At 39.8% G+C, this 23356-nt stretch overlaps 1 protein-coding gene across 2 annotated transcripts in view; it reads right to left on the bottom strand.

Moving 5' to 3' along the window:
• LOC135219572 (polycystin-1-like protein 2) overlaps positions 1-23356 on the bottom strand; it is a 444330-nt gene that overhangs the window by 359176 nt on the left and 61798 nt on the right. For both annotated transcript variants that reach the window (XM_064256448.1, XM_064256449.1), the window contains exons 6-8: positions 22904-23070; positions 3392-3545; positions 450-622 (exon numbers count right to left, since the gene is read on the bottom strand). In XM_064256448.1, the coding sequence (XP_064112518.1) occupies positions 450-622; positions 3392-3545; positions 22904-23070 (494 nt within the window). The remainder of the gene's footprint in view (positions 1-449; positions 623-3391; positions 3546-22903; positions 23071-23356) is intronic.

Genomic DNA, 23356 nt, shown 5'->3' on the forward strand with positions numbered 1-23356 from the left:
TTTTTTTGGCATATCATCAAGAGATCCAGAACATAACACTGTCCATTAACTATACTTAAGGGAATGATGGTGGATTCAGTTCAAGTGGACCTTACAAGTAAAGTTTTTTTCTACTGCTTGGCTGAATGAGCTGCTTAGATGCATTCTTAAATATCTGGACTGAGCTTCTAAGATGCATTCTTAAATACCTGGACAAATTTAATATTTTTTAATTATGACTAAAGAAATTCACAGAAAATATTACAAAGCATGTCCATTAGCAGACTTTTGACATATTTAGAAAACTATTTGGGATCCCCAACCAGACTAAACTCTTTCACACAATGCCACAAAGAAACACAATCTTGAAAAATTTTGAAGCTCCTAACTTTATGCCTCCAGAACATTTGTATGGCTATAAATGACGAAAACTTATTCATTAACTACGTAAAACATTCATGTTAACATACCTTAGCAGCGCCAGTCCCACAATCAGCGGACACAGCACACCCAAAGGCTATTCTCTCTCCTTCATAAACTTCAACAGTCAAATAATCTAGCAGGTATGTAAAAGGAGCATTTGCGACAGTTACATAGAAACTGATGATGAAACGATATTTCAAGCCAGTTGATGGAGTAGAAGCTAGGGAAAAACAAGAAACATCAGGATTTATAATAATGAAAATGTTAAGATAAGTAATATTCAGGAAACGCATATATAAAATAATATAGTAGTACTTCACATAAAGTGTAGACCAGCCCTTCTTGAAACTTATTTCATTTCCACTAAATCAATGTCAGAACTTTAGATTAATAAGTGTTTGGCACTAAAGTACCAAAAGCATCATATTGGGAAACCTTGAACACCAGTACTCTTTCTCACATTTACGCCAGATCCAAGTGCTCAGGCTGCACCAACATCAGCATCTTCCATTTATTGAAGTACATATGAGCAGTAGTTGGCAAAAAATGCCTGGATCAACCATGTTTAGATATATATATATATATATATATATATATATATATATATATATATATATATATATATATATATATATATATATATATATATATATATATATATATATATATATATATATAGATATATACATATATATATATATATATATATATATATATATATATATATATATATATATATATATATATATATATATATATAATGCTTAGCCTTTTTGTATCATAAAATATGAACAGCTAGAACATGATTAGGCCCAACTGTAATTTTTCTATGGAACAGCATTAGTACTGAATAGTGTCTCTTTTGACAATTACATGCAAGGGATATCAGTCTATGATGTCACCCAAACCATCCAGATATAATCTGGCATCTTGAGAACTGGAAGCTGCTTCTTTGCCACTCAAAAAATTGTTAAAGAGGCAAAACCATTTATTACATCTGTTGCATTCCAAATTGCAATTCAATGAATAGTCAATGGGTAAGCATCATCTGTTTGTGTATTTGGTCCTCCTTCCTTATCGCTTAGTAAACAGTCCCTTCACACTGTTTGCATATTACTAGCGAATGCATTGCTGCTGTTCTCCTTGCAGCCAGTTTTTCTTCCTCTTGTTTACAGTATGACCCAAGCAAATGAGATACCTTAAATTGAAAGGCAGTTTCCTTCACTTTCATTCCTCCCTCTTTCAAATACGTATATAGTTTTATATCTTCAATTCTTCATTTTGTTAGTGTTCACTTCATTTTTATGGTCTAGGATGTGCTCATATTCAAATCCATAAAATTCACAGGGGGACAAGTATTTGTTTCCACTGTTAAGATAATGAATAGGACTACAGACTACATATATGCAGTGTTATTCAGTTTCTTAAATCTTCCATAAGTCCCTTACATAGCTGAGTCCAAGAGCTGGACAATACACGCTAACTTTGTAATGGTTTTCCACAGTTTAAAGTGAATGGTCTTCTGTTATTATCGTACAACTATACAGGCAGTTCCCGGTTATCGGCGGGGGTTCCGTTCTCAGCAGGGTACTGATAAGTGAAAACCGTCATTAACCAAAACTTTATAGTGCTTATGCTTATGGTTAATGGTGCCTCTGTTAGGTATGTTATGGTGCAATAAAGGTGCCGATAACCAAAAGTTGCCCTATTATGGCGCCATAAAACTGGATCGCCATTAACTGAGTCCGCCGTTAACCGGGGTCTGCATTTTTTTTTTTCTTTTTAGGTTCTTGCCTTTGTCATTTTGGTTCAAAGACTTCTGTTGAAATTTCAATTCCTGTTTCGTCTGTTATTTTAGCAGCATTTCACACACCCATTCAAATTCCTGCAATCCTTGATTTTTTTTTAAATGCTTCATTCAAAAGTGAACACTGCTTCAAAGTGAAGATCTTACTACAGTAGTGCATTTATGGAAGCAACAGTTCCATAAAACTGGTGTAATTAGCCACAAGATGCAAACACTGGCATTTTCTAGTGTTAGGCTTTCATAATAGTAGTACTCAGTTTACTATGAGTTTTATCTTGGCAACAACTAAAATTTGGAATAGTTTGCCTAGTACAGTAGTATAACATGGTCTCCAAATATTTAAGAGGATAAACTTTATTGCTGCTTCCCTCTGACATCTGAATTTAGGGTATATTGATTTTATTTTATACCTATTCCCTTTTCATACACCTTTTCATGCAACTTGTTTCTCCCTGCAGATTGTTTTCCCTCTGGAGCCCCTTGAGTTTAGTCTGTTGACTTTGTCCATAAAAGTTTTCAGCCGAAGATTAACCCCTTGTGGACGGGAAACATACTATGTTTACATATAGCTTGGTGGTAAAGTCTGGGTCACAACTTCCCATCTAAGGATGTGTCGTAAATATTTTACAATAAATCCACTCAGACTTTGTTCCTGGTTTTAGTTCTTATCTGTTATGATACTGTTTGAGCTGTAATTATAATTTGAAAAAATCGATAAAAAAATATTACCCATAACACTTATAACTTGGTAAAATTAGCATATTTTAAGAACTGTGTTAAGGAAAAGAAGCCCGCACAGGGTGGGAAATATTAACTTTCAACTTTCCGTAGAAGGTACCAAATTTATTTTAAGAACTTTTTTTTTATACCGTGAGCATATGCATAGCTTTCTTTTTCCATTGATGAGTTTTAGTTTGTGTTTTAAATTGGCCATCCTTAAATACTAGCCCGGACTGTGAGGGTTAAAAGAAAGAATGTATGTACATACAGATGGTATAAAGCGTAATTCTTAATATACATGCTGCTATATACAATACCATTTGTTTTATCTTTGTATGACTAAAATATGATTTGCTTTGTGAAGGATGGTAACCCAATACTTATGGGCATTACACTGACAATAAATCCGTAAGAAGATAGGGAATATAATTTGTCTTTACACTAAATATGATAATGACTTACTTGCGGCACATGATGCAGCTGAACAACGAATAGATGAAACACACAGCGTACTAGTGCTGGCACACGATAAAGGTGGAGAGGATTGGGTGCAGCCTGAACTGCAATTCTCACTTTCCCAGCAGTAGGCACCTGAGGTGCATGACGGTTGCACACCCTATAACATATATCATAAAAGAATTTAAAATATAAAATAAAATATCCAGTCCAACACTGTTTTCCTAGTAATATACACACCAGTTAATATAAAATTGATTTTATTAAACTAAAATGATGAAAAGTCTATATTGAAACTTCTTCAAATTTTTGTAGTATAGAGCAGGAAACGGACTAGATTAAATTAAGATGTGGATTTAAAAGACAAGCATGAGGGTAATCTTATCATTAGGCACTTTTCATTAAATGTTAAAGCTCATAAAATACAACTGAAGCTTTTGTCAATTGATAACTCAAATAAGAAACAAAGTCCTGTCTTTTAAAACAATATTCTTTATTTTGGCCTTATTCCTGTCAAGTGCAATCATGTATAACAAGTAAAAATAAGCCAAAGAAAGATTGATGCAATATGTTTTCTGTACAATGTATTATGCTGTATGAAACTTTCGGCCATGGCCAAGTGGTGGTCTGTGTTGTTGGCACCTATAGTGGTGCCAGATGCACAATCATGGTTAATTTTAATCTTGAATAAGATACGTAACAAGTACAGAGGCTACAGGGTTGCAATTTAGTATGTTTGATGATTGGAGGGTGGATAGTCAACAAACCATTTTGCAGCCCTCTAGCCTCAGTAGTAAATAAGGCCTGAGGGTGGACAGAAAAAGTGTGGATGAACAGATAAATAGCCATCTCAATATTTTACAAAAAACTAACATTTGTCTTGCAGATATCATAATACAGTCCAATTCTTCCTTTATATTTCAGCAATAAAAAGCTGTGTACAATATATAGGTAAAGTCCATGTGCATTCTAGACAAATTTACGATTGCTCTTTATTACCAATGGTTTTCTGGGCTCAGTTCGTGTCGCTGCGCGAAATATCCTTTAATCCATTATTTCTAAGGTAAATGATCTAACAAATACCAGAGAATAAACAAAATAAAGAAAAAGGTCAGTATAACTGACTCGCTCACCCTCCAGGAGGGCGTCGGTATGAACACTAGGGCGAGTGAGACCACTACCACGAACCTCTTGCCAATAGAAATCTCCCACAACAAAACCCCACAAGAGGAGAGCCGACCCACAGAACGAGGCAGCAACTACTACTACTCCAACCCACGCTAGGGACTGCCGCGCCTCTGGTGGCCATCCTTTAAGTTAGACCCGAACCCGTGAGACGTTAATTTTTATCTCTCTGTGTTTTCGTGCCTTTTTTCGAGGATTTTTACTTATCATGGAGCGTTCAGCCATCGCATCAGCTAAGTTAAGTATTCCGAAAGGTTCCTACTTAGTTTTTTCCTACCTTGAGTCAGTATTTGCCGTTTTTTAGGTATAAATGCTGATTCTCGGCCGGAAGCATGGCGACATTGCTCTGCCTCGTGGCGGGTTCGTTCTTGGTCTCCCATACCTAGAACCTTCCCTTTATTTTTACGTCTCTATACCTGTTTATGAATATTATGTTAGGGGATCCAGCCTGCATTGATTTTATGTCATGCATGCATGTCTTTCTTTACCTTGCTTAGGCATTATCTCTTCTATCCAGACCCTAGCCATAGCTCTTAGTATCAGCCCAGGCTAGCTTTGAGTGGTAGACTTTCTCTCGGGTTAGTCGTACACTCCTGGATTTTTTCTCCTACTAACTTTATTTCCCCTACTTTGATGTTATTTTAATTATTTATTTGTTTTGGTTAGCCTAGGGCGTCTGGTACGTTATCTTAGCCTAGGTTTATTATATCATGGTCCCCATTAGTTTTGTTGCTTCCTTTTATCAGTTTTGTTGCATCTACGGTTGCATCTCGCTGATCAGTTTGGTTGCATTATCCTAGGCTATAGATTTCGTTGTTTTATCGTGTTACCGTTTCGTGGTCACCCTGTGATCGCGATACAGCCAGACGCCCGTCCCAGTCACCCTGCCCTCCTCCCACTCTCCCATAGAGCTGGGGGGAGGGAGGTCCGTCCTTGCTCGCTCCATCCGGGCCTGTCTCCCTCTCTCCCTATGCGGAGGGAGTAGGGGAGGCTGGACAGGCGCAGGACTGGGTATGACCGTGTCTCTCTGCTTCACGGTGCTCCGTTGTGACGAAGTAGGGGGGCGTGGCCTCCCCTCTCCTTTGTTGTTCCGTGCCCCGCTGTAAGCTCGAGTTCTGTTTCGTCCTCTCGCCCCTCCCCAGATTGTCGGTTGCTCTATTTTTCTTACCGGAGCTCCGTCGATTACGAGGGAGGGAGCTGGTTTTCCAGCTTGCGGGCGACCTCAGGCGTGCAGTTGGTCTCATTTGCCTAACCATCCCGTCTCATCGGCACACTGGGGAGACGGATACCACCGCGATTCGGAATCGTTTCCGGAATTTAGTGCTATTTTATGCTTAAGTCTATCATAAGTTTAATTTAAGCTAGCTTAAGCTGGGTCCCTCCCTTGCCCTGTTTTATACACCGGAGTTATAGCCTATTCAGGCGGTAGGGGAGGGGTTATGCCCAAAAATTTTTCACTCTCCGGCATGCATCGGAGTTCTAATTTAGCCTGTAAGTGATGTCTTTATGGTACTCATGTATCCTTCCACTTACAGACCACCAACTGTGAGCATCCAGGATGCAACGCCATGCTCCAGGACCCCTGCGGACATGAAGTCTGTAGGTCCCACGCTCCGTGCGCGACTCCGCATGGGAATCTGCAGGTCTGGTATCATGAGACCTGTACGATCTGTTATGATCTCGTGGGTCAGTTCTTGGACGGGGTAAGTATTTCCAGCTGTATACATAGACTGTAAATACTGTACTATATCTCAAGTTAATTTTTAGTGATTTCTTTTAAGCTTAAGTTCCTTATATGTTGTGAAATACATCCCCAAATATTGTAGGTTTAACCTCGGTTTTAGTTTAAGGTTGAACTTCAACTTTAAACTTAAAACTAATAGACGCCCTCTCTTCCAGGCTGCTGATGTTAGAGAGACCGCCCTTGCAACCCTGAGGGCTTGGGTCGGCGGCTTCGGCAAAAACGCCGCCAAGGGACAGCCCTACATTCTTGAGAAGAGGATGGCTGTCCTGCTGTTCCCCAGCGGCAAGTCGACGGGATACGTCGACCCGGCGGAAGCAGCCCCGACTATGTCAGCGATCCAGCAACAGGTCGCTGCGTCCATGAAGGAACCAGGCCAGGATATCTCGGCGGAAGTCGCGACGCTAGATTTGAACTTGGAACCAATGGTAGGTGTTGACGACCTGTTGGTCGAGGTAGGTACGTTGGACGCCCAAGGGCTTCCCTTGGGCGCCACTGGATCTTCTTCTTCTGCTACTTCTCCAGCTTCCTTCCAAGGCTTTACAGGAGCTGAGCTCCAATACTCTTCGCCTAGTGCTTCGGTTAAACCCAAAGTCAAGGGCCAGAGGGTACAGAAAACCCTTAAGAAGACGTCGTCGTCGTCCAAAAAGACTTCGTCGGCGTCATCGTCTCGTAAGTCTCCGGCTACAAATCCCGGAGCAGAGAAAGGTAGAGCTTCGGCTTCTAGCTCTAGGTTCTCAAAGAGCAGGTCTTCCAAGGAGAGGCCCCGTACTCCGGCGGAGCCAGCGGTCTCTCCTCTCCCTTTGGTGCCTCTCCCGAGTTATTCCTCCACCTCCGCATCGGCTCCGACTTTGGATCCCAACGCTGGGTTGATGCAACAAATGGGAGACTTGGTAGGCTCTTTGAGGAATAGTATGAAGCAGATGTTCTCCCGGTTATCCGAAAGGATTACAACCCAGGACAACATAATTGCCGGGCTCAATCAGGCCCCTCTGGCTACTCCTCCGGCATTCGGTGCTGGATTGGTACAGCTTCCTCCTCACGATTCTCTGCCTCCGTTCTCAATGAACAACCCCTGGAAAGTGGCTTCATACGCCCCTTTCCAGGACGGACTTATCCTCCATCCCGGAGTGTGGTACTCGAGGGATTGAGGACTTCGAGTTCTATCCGAGAGACCTCCAACCGCCATTCATTGGCTACGCCAGGCTAACGGATGCAGCCATGCCCTACTAGGGAGGATAAGGTCCCGAGGGAGACGGTAATTTACTCCCGGGACCAGGCTCAAAAAGAGAGTGGCTCAGGTGTTTGGATGAAATGGACTGCACAAACACTAGGATTCAAGCCTTTAAGAGTCCCTTCACCATCTTTACGATGGATGAAGAAACCCTCTTCCCTTCTTACTAAGATTGCCACGGTCACCATTCCAGCTGGCCTGAAGGGAGAACCCTTACCCCAGTTGAGGGAAGCAGACCCCACCTCTCCTTTGCTCCCTTCATTTGGAGATTTGTGGGACGATCTGCCCAATACTTTCTCGGCGGGTAAGCTCAAGCCAGACTGTGCCATGGACCAGTTCGGCGAGAAGCTACCTAGACTCCCTGATAGCCTCATTCAAGCTGAGTTTGAGGCCAAGTCTAAGCTTGCCAGGTCCATGAATACCATGGCAATGACGGAAGTAGCGGCTCTTTCCTATGCTTCAGAGCCGCTCTTCAAGCTGTTGACCAAGTCTCAGACTCATACGGTCCAGTCAGACTTGTTCGAGTTCGTGACTGCCAGGGTCAATTGCCGGAAACACGTCCTCCAGGAAGCAACTATTCGGCATGAACCGAATAAGCTGCTTTCCTCCAACATCTGGGGGGCAGACCTCTTTCCTGAATCCATGGTCAAGGAGGTCCAGGCTGAGGCAACAAGGCTCAACCAGAGCCTCAAGGATCGTTGGGGTCTCACAGCTAAGAGGCGCCAAGATCAACCTGCAAGAGGTAAAATGCAGGAGAAACTAAAAGTTACCAGCCTTACCAGAAGGAGCAGCAACGTTTTAACCAAGCTGTTTCGGCTGTGCCAATTGTCCAATCAGCCCAGCCTTCTACCTCGAAGGCTCCGACTCAACCCATTTATGTGATTTCCCCTCAGGCTCAGCCTTCCACCTCCTACGCTGTCTCCCCAGCCTTTAACCAAGTGTTCGAGGGCCAAGCCTTCCAGGACTATGACCGGTTCGGCAGGGGCGGTAGAGCTAGGGGATCCTTTCGTCAGAGAGGATCAGGAAGGTCACTCAACAGGAGAAAACACTTCCGTGGGGCCGCGGAGGTCACTCGACCCAGCAGCAGTGAGATATCGAAGGTAGGAGGGAGGCTGTTTCTCTTCCGGCATCGGTGGGGATTCAGCAAATGGGCACAAGCATTGTGTCAAAGGGCCTGGGTTGGAGTTGATTGCAGATCCTCCTCCATCCAGACCATTCCTTCAAAAGAAATGACGGAGTATGCGGAGGAGCTCCTCCAGAAAGGAGCAATAGCGAGAGTCAACAGGTTAAAATTTCAGGGTCGCTTGTTCAGCGTACCAAAGAAAGGCTCACTAAAAAGAAGGGTAATCTTAGACTTGTCCCGCTTAAATTTGGCCATTCGCTGCGACAAGTTCAAAATGCTGACTATCTCGCAGGTGCAGACCTTACTTCCCCGTGGGGCCGTCACCACCTCTATCGATCTTACAGACGCATACTATCATATCCCTATTGCAAGACACTTTCGCCCTTACCTGGGCTTCAAACTGGGAGATCAAGCATTCTCCTTCAAGGTAGTTCCCTTCGGTCTGAATGTAGCACCCAGGGTATTCACGAAGTTGGCGGAAGTAGTCGTCCAACAACTGAGGTCTCAAGGGATAATGGTAGTAGCGTATCTCGACGATTGGTTGATTTGGGCTCCAACAGTCGAGGAATGTCGCAAAGCCACAATGAAAGTAATTCAATTCCTGGAGTATCTGGGTTCCAGATAAACAGAACAAAGTCAAGACTCACTCCGGAGTCCAACTTTCAATGGCTGGGCATTCAATGGAATCTATCCTCCCATACTCTGTCGATTCATCAGCCAAGAGGAAAGAAATAGCGAAGTCAGTGAAACAATTTCTAAAGTACAAATATGCTTCAAGGAGAAACCAGGAAAGAATCCTGGGTTCCCTCTAATTTGCCTCAGTGACAAACATCTTGATGAAAGCCAAACTGAAAGACTTAACCAGGATCTGGCGCTCACGAGCAAATGTCAGATCCAGGGATAAGTTATCATCAATTCCACAGATTCTACGGAATCGTCTGTGCCCTTGGACAAAGTTGAAGAACCTGTCCATATCAGTACCCCTTCAGTTTCCTCCTCCGGGAATTACTATTCACACAGACGCTTCACTAAGCGGCTGGGGAGGATATTCTCAGTTCAAGAAAGTTCAGGGAACATGGTCACCTCAGTTCCGCCAGCTTCACATAAACGTATTGGAAGCAATGGCAGTGTTCTTGACTCTGAAGAGGTTACATCCGCCAAAGAACTCTCACATAAAGTTAGTTCTGGACAGCGCAGTGGTAGTCCATTGTATAAACAGGGGAGGCTCCAAGTCAAGACATCTGAATCATGTCATGGTAGCCATCTTTTCCCTGGCGGACAAGTTCAGTTGGCACCTCTCCTCCACCCATATAGCCGGAGTGAGAAACGTCATAGCAGATGCTCTATCCCGTTCAGTTCCTCTGGAGTCGGAATGGTCACTGGACAACAGTTCGTTCCAATGGATTCTCCGGAGAGTTCCAGGCCTGCAAGTAGATCTGTTTGCATCTCAAGCGAACCACAAACTTCCCTGTTATGTGGCCCCCAACCTGGACCCTCTGGCCTATGCCACGGACGCCCTGTCCATAGATTGGAACAACTGGGAGAAGATTTATGTCTTTCCTCCAGTGAATCTTCTCCTGAAAGTACTGAACAAACTCAGGACGTTCAAGGGTCAAGTAGCTCTAGTAGCTCCAGACTGGCCGAAGAGCAACTGGTACCCTTTGATTCTGGAACTGGGTCTTCGTCCTCTTCGAATTCCCAATCCCATGCTCTCCCAGTCAGTACAAATGAAGACTGTGTTCGCTTCCTCAGGAATTCTCAAAACCCTAACTTTATGGACTTCATGAAGTTTGCGGCCAAGAGAGATGCAAATATCGATCCACGAAATATTCTTTTCCTGGAATCAGATAAAAGAGATTCAACTTTAAGGCAGTATGATGCTGCAGTTAAAAAGTTGGCATCCTTCCTGAGAGAATCAGACATTAAAATCATGACAATCAATTCAGCTATATCCTTTTCAGATCCTTATTTGAAAAAGGTTTAGCAGCTAGTACCATTACGACAAACAAATCAGCCTTGAAGAAGATTTTTCAACTGGGTTTTAACATAGACTTAACAGATTCTTACTTTTCGTCTATTCCCAAGGCTTGTGCTAGACTTAGACCTTCAGTAAGGCCTACGTCAGTGTCATGGTTCTTAAATGATGTTCTAAAGCTGGCTTCAGATACAGATAATACGACATGTTCATTTATAATGCTCTTAAGAAAAACACTATTTTTATTAAGCTTGGCTTCAGGAGCTAGAATTTCAGAACTGTCGGAGTTATCCAGAGATGCGAATCATGTAGAATTTCTTCCCTCAGAAGTTCTGCTTTCTCGGATCGCAGCTTTTTTAGCAAAAAATGAGGATCCTTTGTTGAGGTGGGAACCTTGGAAGGTTATACCCCTTCCTCAAGATCTTTCTCTTTGTCCAGTAACGACCTTACGAGCCTTTCTGTCCAGGACATCCTCATTCTCTTCGGGTCCTCTCTTTAGAAGAGAAAAAGGTGGTACTTTATCAATTAAAGGTATAAGGCAACAGATCCTATACTTTATTAAACAAGCTAACCCTGAATCCTTCCCCAAGGTTCATGATGTCAGGGCAGTAGCCACCTCAATTAACTACTTTCAACACATGAATTTTGATGATTTGAAAAAGTATACTGGATGGAAATCGCCGACAGTATTTAAACGTCACTACTTAAAGTCCTTGGAATCTCTAAAGTTTTCAGCAGTTGCGGCGGGTAACATAGTTTACCCCGACTCTGCTTAGTAATTGAGTTGAAGATCCAGATCTCCTTTCTACCTATCTCAGCCAACAGTTTGTCTATACCTACCTTGTTCATCTACGTCTACCCTTGAGTCTTAGCTGCTCTTGTGATGATTTAGTGGGTGTCCCTTATTTTTTTGCTAGGGTCACCCACAATTGTTGTATATAATGATCTTTGTGATGTGGCCCCCTTATTTTTATGCTAGGGTGCCACATCTCCATTTACAATGGTTATGGATTTGTTTATTAAGATCTATAAACTTGTTTAAGATATTGTACTGTAAGTTTGTTCATATATATGCTTTATTACTGATACTGCTTAATTGTATTTGCTTTAAGTATTTTTACCTATGATAATCATACACATGTTTTAAGTTCAACATATATCCCATGTAAGCCCTTGTATATATATGTTAACTTTAAGTTAATTTTAAGTATTGTTCCTTTTCACACTATATGAACAATTGTGTATGTGTATATATTTTCTTGCAATTATAGTATTTATTTGAATTTTAAGTTTTATTGAGACCTTCTTTATTTTCAATCTTGTGCTAATTCTCTGGTACAATTTCGCGCAGCGACACGAACTGAGCCCAGAAAAAGGATTTTGACGTAGGAAAAATCTATCTTGCTGGCGATTGGTTCGTGTCGCCCAGTGAAATCCCACCTCTTCCCAACCCTGCGCTCAAAATTGACTGCTAACTTAAGGATGGCCACCAGAGGCGCGGCAGTCCCTAGCGTGGGTTGGAGTAGTAGTAGTTGCTGCCCCGTTCTGTGGGTCGGCTCTCCTCTTGTGTTTGTTGTGGGAGATTTCTATTGGCAAGAGGTTCGTGGTAGTGGTCTCACTCGCCCTAGTGTTCATACCGACGCCCTCCTGGAGGGTGAGCGAGTCAGTTATACTGACCTTTTCTTTATTTTGTTTATTCCCTGGTATTTGTTAGATCATTTACCCTAGAAATAATGGATTAAAGGATATTTCGCTGGGCGACACGAACCAATCGCCCAGAAATAGATTTTTCCTACGTAAAACAAAATCCTTTTTATAACTTTCAGTTTTATATTTGTCAAGTTAGTCAACTTTTAATGCCCATAATTTAAACTATACTTGTGCGTGGTTACTTTAGTCACTATGAGGAATAAATAGATGCCCTGTTGGCCAAAATAAGTGGTACCCAACAATAGCTCATTTTCAAGCAATTGCCTGTATGCAGGAGGGCCAGCTATCTTGCACTTCTTGTACCATGTAATGTGTAACCATTCAGTGTTTTAAGAAAGTAAGTACATTACTTGAATCAGTGTAAAAGATAAAAGTGCATCCATTATTTTGTGACCTAAAAATCAATTAATTCTGTTAGTAATGCCGGTCTTTTTGTGGTTACATATTGTATTGTATATTTCTTCCTTATTTACTGAACACATTTTTATTGCAGACAATACCAAGGAGTCTCTGATGAACCTAAGGATTGCTGTTGAAATCCCTAATGCTATAATTTCTGTATCAAGCCTACCTTCCAAAGGTTTCCAAATACATGGTTTATTAGCAGAACTGTTCCTTAGGTTGTTCACATAATTGTAGTTTGAGTTTTCCTTTGCTGTACCTAATTATTTTGATTATGCATGTATGATACCAAATTCACGTTTCTGTAAAGGAAAAGGATATTTGTGTCCTATCTTTAGGGGATGCTCCATGCACACCTGTGCAAATATGAAGGCTTTGGCTTTGCCAGACATCTCATTTTTCTTAAGCAATCTTTGTTGCACATCCATACCCTTGACATACATATTTTGCTTATGTATCTGGTTGTATATAGTCTGAATAAGATTGCTTGACCTTCTCCTCCTTCAAAACATTTAAGTTTTAATACAGCCAAAGATTTTTAAGCCTGGCTGAAAGGGCACCAATTGTGTGACAATTAACTTTATATCCCTACTCACCATATGGTCACAGGCGATTATTTTTTGGGGGAAGGGGGGGAATGCATGGAATTGGGATTCATTAACATCTCCTTCAAAATTGTTACACCTTACATTGCACTCTTTTTGCAGTCAGTCTTTGTTTGATATGGAATCATCCTTTGAATAGATACTGTGGTGACTGGGCGATATATCCTACCTCAAAAACAAAGGTAACTTTTTAGTATTGAATAACAGGGTCAAGTCTGTTTCTCCTAAAAAGAGAACAGAAAATGCAAAACCCATCTACATTTACCAATAAGCAAAGGAGTAGATATTGGGGCAGAGGCAAAATGGGAGGTTGATTCCACCAAGATATCCTGAGCTCCAGATGGAAATTTTTAAAAGTTTGTCATACACTGCACAGTTCAGCAATCAACTTGGAGTTAGTGAAAGCTGCTTCTCATTCTATAGAACCTTAACTAGTTTGGGGGAACTTTATGAGAGCTTAACATTCTTAGTTGGAAGTAAAAAAAAAAGAAAAAAAAAAGGAATTGCACTATTCTAATCATAGACAGTCACGCTCAAAGTTACCAAAATGACCAAATATTTGTTTGATACATAATGAGTATCACAAAACAGTACTTTGCTTTGTGTCTGTGATGGTTTGCATGCTTATATACAAGCACAAAATCAACAGTTAAAAACATGTTGGATTTTTACAGATTGGCAGAAACAGTGAATACTGAAATTTCAAACACCAAACAAATTCATTTTATCATTTTGTTACACCTTTGGTATAACTTACTGACTACAAAATAAAGCTGATACAAATACAGTGATCAAAACAAAAAATTTAACTAGTTTTTCAAAATCACCTTCAGTTGTTTAAATCTGAAAAAAACAGGCATTCACACAATACTCATCCTCAGTCTATAATAGCACTGCAGCATTTGAATGGGATGTTTATATCCTTTTAAACTTGCATAAATTCAAACATCTATAGTTCTATAAATTTAAATATTGAATTTGAAATATACATATGGAAAATTCTTCACTTCTTTATGAGTAAAAAAATTATTTGTTTTACTCATTTCATGTTTGACCTGTTGAAAGTTGTTCTGAAATAATTTCACGTTTTCCAAACTTAAGGAAACTGTTAAGGATAGCTTTAACTCTGCCATTCCCATCCACAAATAATAAATTCACAAAAGCAGACAAATACTAAATTACCAAAGCTACTGACAAAATCTTGTTGAGCTGCCATCAAAGACTCAGATCTCTTTTTAAAGAAATCAGCACTGTATTCTGCTTGCATAATGTACGTACTTGCTTTTGTGTCTGCATAAATAAGACAAATTTTTAATTAATTCCTAATTTTCATAGCTAACAAACCTGAGGTCTTAACATCAGGATAAATCTTCTGGTGCCAGCTGGAAACTGGTTAAAGCAATAAAATATTATAAATACAAGGAATCTGTGGCATCGGCCATCCAATACATAGCTGAGGTGGAAGCAAGTCAAGAACCTAGTGACGCATTAGTCTTTCTTCCAAACCCGGATAAGACATATGAAGGGTGGCTAGAGGTGAACAATCAATGTTAAGACCTCAGGTTTGTTAGCAATGAAAAATACAAATCAATAAAAAATTTGTCATTAGTTCATACGCGGAACAAACCTTTGGTCTTAATATTAGGATGACTCGCACTTGGAGGGAGGTATGAGAATCCTGAACCAACTGGAGGTTTGGCACACCTGATCATTCTTCTTAGAAATGAGGATTCTACAGAAGAGGACCTAAGCCTTTGCAATGTAGATATGTGGACATCTAACACCCAGTCCGATGGGTTTAAATACTGGAAGTAAAAAAAATTATATCTGTTCAAGCAATAAACCATATCAGCCACATGAAGCTGGTTTGTCACCACTCTTCACTCCCGTTACTAGAAAGAGGAGTGAAGCTGATGAGAACATAAAAAGTGCTGTAACAGTATGACTGCAACACTCGCCTGCATCAAGCCAGTTCCAGCATTGGATGTGTCTATTCTTCAAACTGCAAGATATGAACTGTCCCACCAAGGGCACTGGATGAGCTATACTTGTTGATTAGCCACCTTCAGACCCAAGGTAAAAGTGTGCTGGGACCTGTGGGCAATAACCATCATGTGGAAGAAAGTGAAAGTGGTCTGACGTAGCCAGGAACCAACATTAAAAATTCTATGAACAAACAAGTTCTTCTTAAATGCCAGGGAGGAACTTATTCCTCTGATGTCATGTGCTTCTACATGCACAGTATTGGTGCCAGAACTTGATGATGAGGAGTAAGCTTGTCTAATCACCTATCAGAAGATTCCCTATGATGACATACGTTTAGTATGCTACTCAACAAAGAAACATCTTAAGATGATAGGACACCAGCCCCCTTTTCTTGACTTAGGAACCAACATGGCGACATTCCTGAGCAACATAACGCAATGCTAAAGCGGGATCTTAACTCCTGCTCAAACCAGAACAACTAAGATATTGAGCCATAGTACTGGTCTGGTTATACCTGGATATATAAAGGTATGCTAAGTTAGGAACTGTACCCAGCCTAACATAACCCAATCCCAAACTCTTGAAGAATGGGGAAATGGGAAAATCATCCTCCTGCAGAGGTCATGAACCAGAAGAACATTCCCCCAGAATATTGAAGAGCAGGTCCGATAAAGATAGGTTCGAACTAGCTGGGCTAGGTTAAGAACTCAAACACTCAGGCTAGACCATGAAGGTATAGATAGGTTCGAACTAGCTAGGCTAAGCTTAGAACTCAACCACCAAGGCTAGGTTAAGTTGGTAAAGACAGGTTCAAACTAACTAGGCTAGGCTAAGTATTCAACCATTTAGGCCTGACTAAGTTGGTACAGATAGGTTCGGACTAGCCATTTGCACCAAGAAAACACCTTATACAATCAGAATTAATTGAATCCTGCTTCGTAAGCATAGAGTAGAATGGTTCTACAGAACTTCACTGTAAATGAACCAACCAACTGACTAACTGTCACTACCTTGGAGCAGATATAGTCTTAGTTGAAGGTTAATATTCTTGTGGAATCCTAGGTTGGATATAAATGATGAAACAAGAATTCTTCCTACCTTGAGTAGGGTTAAATCTTCGGGTCAACACAAAGACTATCAATACCCACAATGAATGCCTTACGGGTCTGATAGGAATTCATTAACTTCATTGGAAGATCAATCCCATACAAAAATGATATAGAATGTCCATTGGATGTTACCATTGTTTCGTCGTATGTAGATGACATGGAACGTCCACCGGACACTAACATGTAACATGCTTCATAGCACGTTACCTATGTGACCAAAAAGCATTGTATAGATATGCTGTATGGCCATGGGCTAGGTCAACGGTCCATTCCTGGATGTAGCATCATGAGACAGCTTCCTCCCTTGAACGACGTTTGTGTCTAGTCACATCCAAGGACATGCAAACTCAAACACCATCTCTCCGAATAGACAAGAGGTGCTGAGGAGCAAGGCCTAAGGGCCAACTAGAAGAATAACTGCACAAAACTGACGCACGTACATACATGGACATGAGAGTTGGAACAATGAACAGAAGGCCTTGAAGAACTTCAACAGGGAGGAGTTTTGGAATCACTGTGACTAAGCCATGGTAGTTCGATTGATGAGGAGACAACGGCCTAGGCTGAAAACGTGTCCATGGTCGTGTAGAAACTCTTTCGTCTGTGCCATCAAGACACTTATATAAGATCAACAAGGCGTTCTCAAGGATGGTGACTAAAAAAACAGAAGTTCAAATAATGAGTCAAGAGCAGTCCTAGTGTTGCAGGAAACACGGCCATGGATGTGCAGAATCTCTCCCGTACATCAAATGAAAGCATCATTCCTTGGATGGACGTCCTTGATCGACAACAGTACTAAGGTGAAAACACATCCATGGACATGCAAAATTGCTCACATACATAAAAGGAAAGAGCATCATCCCTTGGCTGGACATCCTTGAATCACGGAAAGACGATTGTTGAATCTGGTTATGTCAGTGTAAATCTGGAACTAAGGTGACTAAGTCATAAAAGTGTGAGCATCAAGGCGACAAAACCTATGCTGGAAACATCCCCTAAAAGTCCAGAATCTCTCACATCCAATGAAGGAACTGTATCAACTCTCTGTCTGGAACGTTGTAGAATCTCCACAACTACTTACCAAATAATTACACAGCTAACAGTTTCTAGCACTGGCAGCTAAAATTCAGAATTTGCGGTAGCGATTCTTCTTTGTTTTGGTTATAGGTAACTAGTCCCACCCACTTTTGGAGAGAGGAACAACTGAGCCAAGTCATTCAATTTGTTTATGACTAATACGTAATCATCCATGTGCTGGGAGGAGGGTGGGCTCCCATTCTGTAATTTCTTGGTAAGTATATGTCAAATTTTATTTTATTATAAAAATGTCATTTTTACATAAGTAACTAACCAAGTAATTATATAGCTGATTCCACATTGACAAGAGGTGGGATACATGGAATACTCTACCCATAATCATTATGTGATAATTAATTTGTAAATAGCAAAGGGAGCTCACATTTCTGAAATGTTTGTTGCTTCCTTGTCTTGTAAGTGAGCTGCTGCAAGCAAATACTACCTCTGGTCGGTGCCCATCCTATGTTTTAGAGGCTGGGTAGTTTGACCCAGGTCGCCTACGACCTTAGTGGGAGCTTTGAAGTGAAGCCTATGGTCTAATCGCTTGCAAAGATTAAATACATAATGCCCCTGCCCAGAGCACATTACCAACAAAGACCAGATCAAAAATGTTACCTATACCATAAAACTAAATTCCAACCCTTCACCAAAACAACTGGAGGGTATCCTGGTACAGAGTACCCCCAGATTCCCAAAATCTTTCAACCTTAAATCAAGGTGAAAAGGTAGGAAAGAATGGTTCCTAAGTTCCCTTCCCCAACACTGATAACGGGTCTAATGTACTGTTCCTATACACTGTTCCAATCTCTTTCAGATGGTGTGATGCAAACACTGACTCGCATCTCCAGAAAGTTCCTTGAAGGATCTCCATCAGGGAAGGGTTTTTTTAAATGCCAAAAAAGTGGAAATCGCTCTGATTTCATGCACTTTTACCTTGACAATAGGTAAACATTCTTCACCTATTTGATAGTGTCATTCACTAATCACTTCCCTGAAGAAGAATGACAGGGTATTCTTAGAAAGAGGACATAAGGGCTCTTTTACTGATGTCCATAAATTACTGGAAGGGCCTCTAGTCAGCCTGTCCCTGATACCCTGGCATCATTGATAATACCAGCCCAAAAATCCATTGACGTCCTACAGCACGATGAATATTGGACAGCTGCTTAGCAATACCAGCGTGCCAGGAAGACAAATCATACGGAGAATTGAAAGAATTTTGTATAAAATCAATTCTGTGAATTCTGCCATTATTTTTAATAAATAATAATAATAATAATAATAATAATAATAATAATAATAATAATAATAATAATAATAATAATAATAATAGTAGCCATGATTCCCATGACAAAAGTACTACAGAAGATGGATGCCGGGTACCAACTCAAGAAAAGAGGCAACAGAATCAACCATCTGATGTTCATGGACGACATCAAGCTGTATGGTAAGAGCATCAAGGAAATAGATACCCTAATCCAGACTGTAAGGATTGTATCTGGGGACATCAGGATGGAGTTTGGAATAGAAAAATGCGCCTTAGTCAACATACAAAAAGGCAAAGTAACGAGAACTGAAGGGATAAAGCTACCAGATGGGAGCAACATCAAACACATAGATGAGACAGGATACAAATACCTGGGAATAATGGAAGGAGGAGATATAAAACACCAAGAGATGAAGGACACGATACAAGAAAAGAATATATGCAGAGACTCAAGGCGATACTCAAGTCAAAACTCAACGCCGGAAATATGATAAAAGCTATAAACACATGGGCAGTGCCAGTAATCAGATACAGCACAGGAATAGTGGAATTGGACGAAGGCAGAACTCCGCAGCATAGATCAGAAAACCAGGAAACATATGACAATACACAAAGCACTACACCCAAGAGCAAATACGGACAGACTATACATAACACAAAAGGAAGGAGGGAGAGGACTACTAAGTATAGAGGACTGCGTCAACATCGAAAACAGAGCACTGGGGCAATATCTGAAAACCAGTGAAGACGAGTGGCTAAAGAGTGCATGGGAAAGAAGGACTAATAAAAGCAGACGAAGACCCAGAAATATACAGAGACAGGAGAAAGACAGAGAGAACAGAGGACTGGCACAACAAACCAATGCACGGACAATACATGAGACAGACTAAAGAACTAGCCAGCGATGACAATTGGCAATGGCTACAGAGGGGAGAGCTAAAGAAGGAAACTGAAGGAATGATACAGCGGCACAAGATCAGGCCCTAAGAACCAGATATGTTCAAAGTACGATAGACGGAAATAACATCTCTCCCATATGTAGGAAGTGCAATACGAAAAGTGAAACCATAAACCACATAGCAAGTGAATGCCCGGCACTTGCACAGAACCAGTACAAAAAGAGGCATGATTCAGTAGCAAAAGCCCTCCACTGGAGCCTGTGCAAGAAACATCAGCTACCTTGCAGTAATAAGTGGTACGAGCACCAACCTGAAGGAGTGATAGAAAACGATCAGGCAAAGATCCTCTGGGACTATGGTATCAGGACGGATAGGGTGATACGTGCAAACAGACCAGACGTGACGTTGATTGACAAGGTCAAGAAGAAAGTATCACTCATTGATGTCGCAATACCATGGGACACCAGAGTTGAAGAAGAAAGGAAAGAAGGGAAAAAAGAAAAGGCAAAAAAAAATTGGGAATAAGTATCAAGATCTGAAAATAGAAATAAAGAAGGATATGGGATATGCCAGTGGAAATCGTACCCATAATCATAGGAGCACTAGGCACGATCCCAAGATCCCTGAAAAGGAATCTAGAAAAACTTAGAGGGCTGAAGTAGCTCCAGGACTCATGCAGAAGAGTGTGATCCTAGAAACGGCACACATAGTAAGAAGAGTGATGGACTCCTAAGGAGGCAGGATGCAACCCGGAACCCCACACTATAAATACCACCCAGTCGAATTGGAGGACTGTGATAGAGCAAAAAAAAAAAAAAAAAAAAATAAATAATAATAATAATAATAATAATAATAATAATAACAACAATAATAATAATAATATAACTGTAGTTACAAAATTCATAAGTGATCATATCTCAAAGAAATAAAAATAACCTTTCCATTTCCCTTTCAAGTAAGGAGAATTTTTATGGTAGATGTATATGTTTATTAATATTTAAAATAATAATAATAATAATAATAATAATAATAATAAACAATAATAATAATAATAATAATAATAATAACTGGTGGATGCCCAGATACTGGTAAAAAGATTTTAATGGTTTTCATGCAATTTTTTTTCTCTCTCTCTTTTAATGAGAGAGATAATTTTTATTGTACATGTATGTAACATTGTTATTAATATTTTTCAACAATAATAATTTAATATAATAATAAAATAACTATAATTACAAAATTCATAAGTATTTTAAAGAAATACATACAATAATCTATCTATTCCACTTTTAAATACTGTAAGGAAAACTCTCTCTCTCTCTCTCTCTCTCTCTCTCTCTCTCTCTCTCTCTCTCTCTCTCTCTCTCCACAAGATACATGTCACAGTGGTAACTCTCTTTCTCTCTCTCTCTCTCTTGGCTGGAAGGATGTACATATATATCTTTTAGGGTACTAATGTTTACAGTGGCTTTGAAATTATAGTAATATAATCTCAAAGATTAATACAGTTATATGATAATCATTTAAGAAGAATTTGATGTATGATGTTACTCAAGGTATACATTTGGTATTTGAACCTTCAAGACAGGCAATAATAAGCGTTTCTGTTACTCTCTCTCTCTCCCTGCCAAAGAATTGATAGTTCAACAAATAGATACTGGTTCAGCTCTCTGTTTCTCTCTTCTCTGAAAAAGATATACATATGTATTTAGTGGAGGGGAAGAAGTGTTACCTATAGAAGTTTATTTTAATCTTTTGTGATCATAAGAAGTTATTCTCTCTCTCTCTCTCTCTCTCTCTCTCTCTCCTCTCTCTCTCTCTCTCTCTCATTACTAATCTCTAAAATAATTAATGAATAATTTCACTTTTGATGATGGTCAAATAATGCTGTCTCTCTCTCTCTCTCTCTCTCTCTCTCTCTCTCTCTCTCTCTCTCTCTCTCTCTCTCTCTCTCTCTTTGTGTTATTGGCTGTGTATATTCTTCTAATGGTAAAATGTTTAAGATGACTTTGAAATGATATTAATAATATCAATTCAATGGTATATTTGATGTAGGATGATACTTTAAGTAAACCATTTTTCTTATCTTTTTATACAGCACATTCTCCAATATTTTTCCACATCTCTCCCCAATATATTCTTATTCCTCTTTACTTTTTAAGCAGCTGGTCATCTCAATTTCCTTTATATATCATCTTCATATTCTATTCACACTTTCCTTGCCCATAGTGTTCCCCCTTATTTGCAGGGGATGCGTACCAGACCACCCCCTCCCCTTAAATAGTTAAAACCCACGAATGGTTAGAACCACCTCTAAAAACATTTATAATCGCCTATCTTGACAGTTCAGTATCAAATGTATCCTACCTTAAATAACATCCTACTTCAAATATACCCTAAATAATGGGTAGATGGGGTCCAAAGAAGAATCCATGAATAGGTGAGTCCGCAAATCTCGAGAACGCGAATATAGCGGGTTGACGGTAGTATAACTCTTAATGAAGTCTTGATATTCTTCCGTTCTATTTCTAATTCTGCTATGTCTGTTCTTTATCATACTGCTTTTGGTGTTTTATACCGTTCTCTTGGCTATTTCATTAGCTTTTTTCTCTTTTCATCCAAGGCTTCCAGAACTCATTTTTTTCTCAGATACTGAACATGTAATGTGCTACTCACCACAGTTTTTTCTTTAAATTCCCCTAAAAATCATTCCGACTCTTGAATACTAAAATACTACAGTATTTACATGTAGACTAAACTGACAATTCACTGATACAGGACTTAGTGAAACTTTTCTTGCATATTTGGAAATGCAGACTTTACGAATATTTGGGGTCAATAAATGTTTAACGATAGTAACATTAATTACCATAAAATGTGTTGTCATAACCTTTTAGTAGCAATGACTTATCCAATTTCACTATAGTACCCAGTATAGAAACTATACGAATTTAGGACTAAAGGAATCTTGTCCACTTGATAAAGCCCTTTTTCTTAATATGTTTCCTTCTGTTAACAAACTTTCTGTACCTCACTGATCACAACTAAAGTGATTTTCTAACTTTACCTACACAAAGTAAAATCTTTCCACAAACTTGTATGTACTACAGCTCAAATACCCCTCTTGGATTAAAAAAAAAGAAAAAAAAGAAAGAAAAAGGGATACAATAACACAGAAAACAAAGCTTTCAACAAAAAAACTTACATAAATAGCAACCCAGCCTGTTGTTGCTGCATTCACTTCAATTCTTGCTACTCTGCCTGCTCTGGCTGGAGTTGTTTCCAAAATAATAAGATTGCCACTAGCCACTGTAGTCGGTGTATTAAGAGAGCTAGTCCCTTGAACAGAGCCATAAACTTCTGCCAGTTCTCCTGTAAAATGTGTTGCCATTACTAAAAGAAAGAATAACCTGTATATGTAAAAGGTTCAAACGTTAGGGAAAGCTCATCTTCCAGTCCATCAGCCCTAGCATTTCCAACTACGTATTCATATTTCTCCTGGTACCCAACAAAAATTAACTACTCAATTTCAAAACTGAGAAAATAAAAATAATCACTACTGTACAAGAAAGACATCCAAAAATCAATGGTGTTTGAAATTAAAATCAAAAGCTTAAAGTGCACTTAAGGATCATTACACTGTATGAAAATTTTTTAA

The sequence above is a fragment of the Macrobrachium nipponense genome, chromosome 1, assembly GCF_015104395.2.
Source record: "Macrobrachium nipponense isolate FS-2020 chromosome 1, ASM1510439v2, whole genome shotgun sequence".
Taxonomy (NCBI): Eukaryota; Metazoa; Arthropoda; class Malacostraca; order Decapoda; family Palaemonidae; genus Macrobrachium; species Macrobrachium nipponense.